Source organism: Etheostoma cragini, chromosome 18 (assembly GCF_013103735.1).
Source record: "Etheostoma cragini isolate CJK2018 chromosome 18, CSU_Ecrag_1.0, whole genome shotgun sequence".
Classification (NCBI taxonomy): domain Eukaryota; kingdom Metazoa; phylum Chordata; class Actinopteri; order Perciformes; family Percidae; genus Etheostoma; species Etheostoma cragini.
In genome coordinates, this window is record NC_048424.1 from 23,009,654 (window position 1) to 23,014,002 (window position 4,349).

Genomic DNA, 4,349 nt, shown 5'->3' on the forward strand with positions numbered 1-4,349 from the left:
GGGGGGGGGGGTCAGACGCCACTCTACAACTGAGTGCATTGGGACTTTTTGATGTTCAACAAATGATGTAGCTGCGTATTAATCACAGTTCAGAACAGTCTCTGGATTAAAGGTGTATTCATATTGAGGCAAGTTTAAAGCTAATAAACAAAACGTTTTGAATATTGATCTCTAATATTTCCCAGCCAGCTTTCAGGAGACTGCACCTATTACTTTAAGATACAATTAATTACCATAACATATTGTATGCTATGATCTTATTTATTTTTTCAACGTTACAGGTTGTGAACATTAATCAGACTGCCATTCAAAACTGTCTGGCTTCCAAGCTAAAAATCTAGTTTATGCTCAAGTTCCTTTTTTTAATGTCAGATGAGTATAAACTTTTCTTTTCTCACATTTTTAATATTGATGTGCCACTCAATGGATTTCCTTTTACTCTCAGCTCCCTCAGCTCTCTGTAACCTGTCACACCCCTTCACTCACTCACCCTCTGTCACGCTCACTCTCATTCACACACACATGTACGCACGCACACACGCACACACACACACACACACACACACACACACACACACACACACGCAGCCCTCCTCCCACAGGTTTTTGTTTTTGCATTCATTTTTCATGAGCTGAACTCAAAGCTCTAAGACTCTTTCTACGTACCTAAAAGGCTTATTTCTCTGAAATAGTGTTCACAAATCTGTCTAAATCTGTGTTAGTGAGCACTTCTCCTCAGCTGAGGTAATCCATCCACCTCACAGGTGTGGCATATCAAGATGCTGATCAGACAGCAGGGTGAAGGCACAGGTGGGCCTTAGCCTGGCCACCCTAAAATGTGCACTTTTTCTGTATCGGGGGGGGGGGGGGCATCTTGATATGACACACCTGTGAGGTGGATGGATTATCTCGGCAAAGAAGACAGACAAGCACACAAACACACACACAAGCAGCCCTACCACAGGGGTCTTAACACCTGCCTTACTCCCCTCCTTGTATTTTATGCTTTTGTGTTTTACTATGATTTACTTTGATTTATTGTGCTTTGGTGTTTATCAATTTATTATAACGTATTTATTTAGTTGGCCTGTGAAGCACTTTATGACTATGTCTGTGATAAATGCTTTATAAATGAACTTTACTAACTTATTTACAGGAAGCTGTAAATAGAAAGTCAAATGAAATGCAAATCAAACGGTAAATGATACTGTTCCATTGCAGCCCAACAAGGAAGTGAACGTGGAGAAATCCTTCAAGGTTGATGAAGAGGATGCTGCCAAACCAAAACTAACAGAAACCAGAAAGGTAACTGAAAGCACCATCACTCAGCGATTCAATGATAGTTACAGATGACAAACACTGCAAATGGCTTAATATCCTCCAAATGAAAACCTCACTAAAACTTCCCACAGCCACTCGTCCCTCTCATCTCTCATTGTTTAGTGTACTCAACAGTTACAGTGTTTACCACACAAAGACTAGTCAATCGACACCAGCCGCCACACATTGCGTTTCGTTATTCTTTTAACACATAAGCATTTTTATCCCCTGCTCTCGTCTGTCACTTGACACACACAAACGCATGCACACACAGACACACACATACACAGCCCCTCCCCTCCGTGCACACAGCGCCTGTCTCCATGAAAACAGTGTTGCCAACTTAGCGACTTTGTTGCTAGATTTAGTGATTTTTTTCCACAAAAGCAACTAGCAACAAATCTGGCAACTCTCTGTAAAAAAGTCACCAGCATTGTCCAGCGAGTACAAAAACAGTCAGCTCTCTCTGAATCGGTTTCTGAGGAGCAGAGGAGCAGCCCCCCCCCCCGTGTGCGCAGGTAGAAATGGGACGGGGGGGGGGGGGGGGGGGGGGGGGGGGGGGGGGGGGGGGGGGGGGGGGGGGGGGGGGGGGCGGTGTAGGCAGGAGAGACAGCGGGATGCGACGGGAGAAAGACGCAGCTGAGGTGGCCTGGCCCTGGGCAAATGAATCAATTCTTGGCATTGATAGTAAAATGCAATTCATCAGATGGTTAGGGCCCCCCCCTGGAGCATCAGGGTCCTGTGCCCACTTTGCCCATGCCGTAATCGGTCTAAAAGTTTGGGAACCACTGCTCTTACTATAAACGGCACCGACACAAACTAGACCGCAGCCCCCTATGTGATAAGATTTAGTCCCAGGGTTCCCCTTCTGATTTTTGCTTGTAAATGTTTTATTTCAGTAGGTGAAGAAACCATGACCAAAACAGTTCAACCTCAAATTCATTTACCATCATTGTGTTACTTATGAATGGAATTAGAGTGAAAATAAATGATTCTTCTTTTTATCCCTGGAAAACCCCTCACGGACCCTCGAGGGTCCCCGAACCCCGCTTTGTAAACCACAGGGTTAGAGCAGTAACCCTCTGGGCCCAGAAAGTCCTGGCTCAAACGCGGACTGCTTATTTTCGACATCACAAAACACCGCACTGTGTTTAACCCTTTGAACTCTGCAATAGAAATAGTCCCAGAGAGCCGACGTTGGTTTGCTCATTTTTTGGAGAGTCTTTAAATGCTTCAAATCCCTAAAATCAGGACAACCTAGGCTAACAGGTTATGTAAGTCAGTAAACCATAATAATTGATAAAAGTATTAACATTGCGTCAGAGATGATAATAATAATGCAGATAATTATATGAAAAAAGACCAGAGTAAAAAGTCAAATCAACTAATTGTACAATTGTAATTAATAAATTACAAATAATAAAATAAAAACAAATAATAATGAAACAAAATGGCTAGATGCATAGCCATAGCATAACAAGCATCTTGCCATTTTGTTTAATTATTATTTTCCCATAATCACTACTGCTCTACAGAAGTGGAATCAAATCTTTACCATTAACCTTTTTATTAGAAACTTGTAAAACTTGGGATTAAAACATCAAAATGACTGAGAATGAGAATAAAACAAAACAATATAGAGGTCGCAGCCATTAGAGCTGAAAACTGGACCTACTCAGGTAGAATGGTACGTGACAAAATGGTTTTCTTAACAACATTCCAGAAATGATAAAGATATTGATCTAACAGCCCAGCAGGGACCAGCAAGAATGCAAGACATCATTCAAACGACAGAGAGAACACAAGACAGCAAAATGAAGTAAAAACAAAAGAACTCCTGTACTCCTAGCTAGGCCATGTTAGAAGAAGGAATGAGTGGGTCTGTTCTTACTACAGGATTTTCCGACATTGTATAGACCAAACCACTAGTTGATAAGTAAAGACATTATGGTCACAATAATCTATTATTAAAGTAAATGTAGGTTGCAGGCCTAGAGCACTGGGGCGTTTGAGCAACTTACAAAGAAAACATATCCCCAACATTACAGACAGACAAGCCCGTTAATTGGCACCTTGCAGACAGCGAAAGAGTTCTCTGCGGTGTGTTTGTGATCGGAGTAAACATGGAGAGAAGAAGACAGACAGACAGAAACAGGAGGACCACCATCTGCTGTTTAGTCTTCCTGTTCAGCATTTCATTAATTTCCTTAGATGCTATCTAGTCTCAATTAGTCACTGTCAAACAAGAATAATTAGACCTCTGGCTGTTCAGCATGGGGTACAGATCAACACACAAACACGCATGCGCACACACACACATAGAGAAAGACAGACAGAGCAGTCAGAGTGAACCCTAGCTTGGAGCACTCTTAATCATGCATATCTCAGACTTATGAGGGTGAAATCCCTCCACGTGGACTCTGTGTGCCCTTCTCTGGTTCACAGTGGCATGTCCTACCAGGACAGCGTTCTGTTAGGATAATGATATGCACAGTTACAATGAAATACTGTTAACACAGATGGATGACAACTTAGAGGAAAAAATAACTAAGTAAAGAAACATAACAAAGTGCAGATGCTTCCATAAAGGTGTATTGCTTGATTCATGAAGTAATTCAATTCTGTTTCAATTTAATTCAATTTTATTTATAGTATCAATCTTGAGACACTTTACAGATAGAGGAGGTCTAGACCACACTCCAGAATTTACAAGGACCCAACAGTTCTAGTAGTCTCCTCCAGAGCAAGCAACAGGGCCACAGTGGCGAGGAACAACTTCCTTTTAGGCAGAAACCTCGGTCAGACCCAGACCTAGACCCTGGCTCTTGGTAGGCGGTGTCTGACGGGCCGGTTGGGGTTAGAATGAAGAGTGACAATAACAAAAATAGAAAAATAGCAGTTTGTAGCAGTTCTTTGTAGTAATTCATGGCATAGCAGGGCACTGTTGGCATTACAAGGCACAGCAGGACGTAGCAGGACGTAGCAGGACGTAGCAGGACGCAGCAGGACGTAGCAGGATGTAGCAGGAC

General features: G+C 42.5%; 1 protein-coding gene across 3 annotated transcripts in view; it reads left to right on the plus strand.

The window, feature by feature from the left end:
- Positions 1 to 4,349, plus strand: part of cd2ap (CD2-associated protein) — a 62,263-nt gene that overhangs the window by 50,722 nt on the left and 7,192 nt on the right. For all 3 annotated transcript variants that reach the window (XM_034899804.1, XM_034899806.1, XM_034899807.1), the window contains one exon: positions 1,222 to 1,305. In XM_034899804.1, coding sequence (XP_034755695.1) covers positions 1,222 to 1,305 — 84 coding nt within the window. The remainder of the gene's footprint in view (positions 1 to 1,221; positions 1,306 to 4,349) is intronic.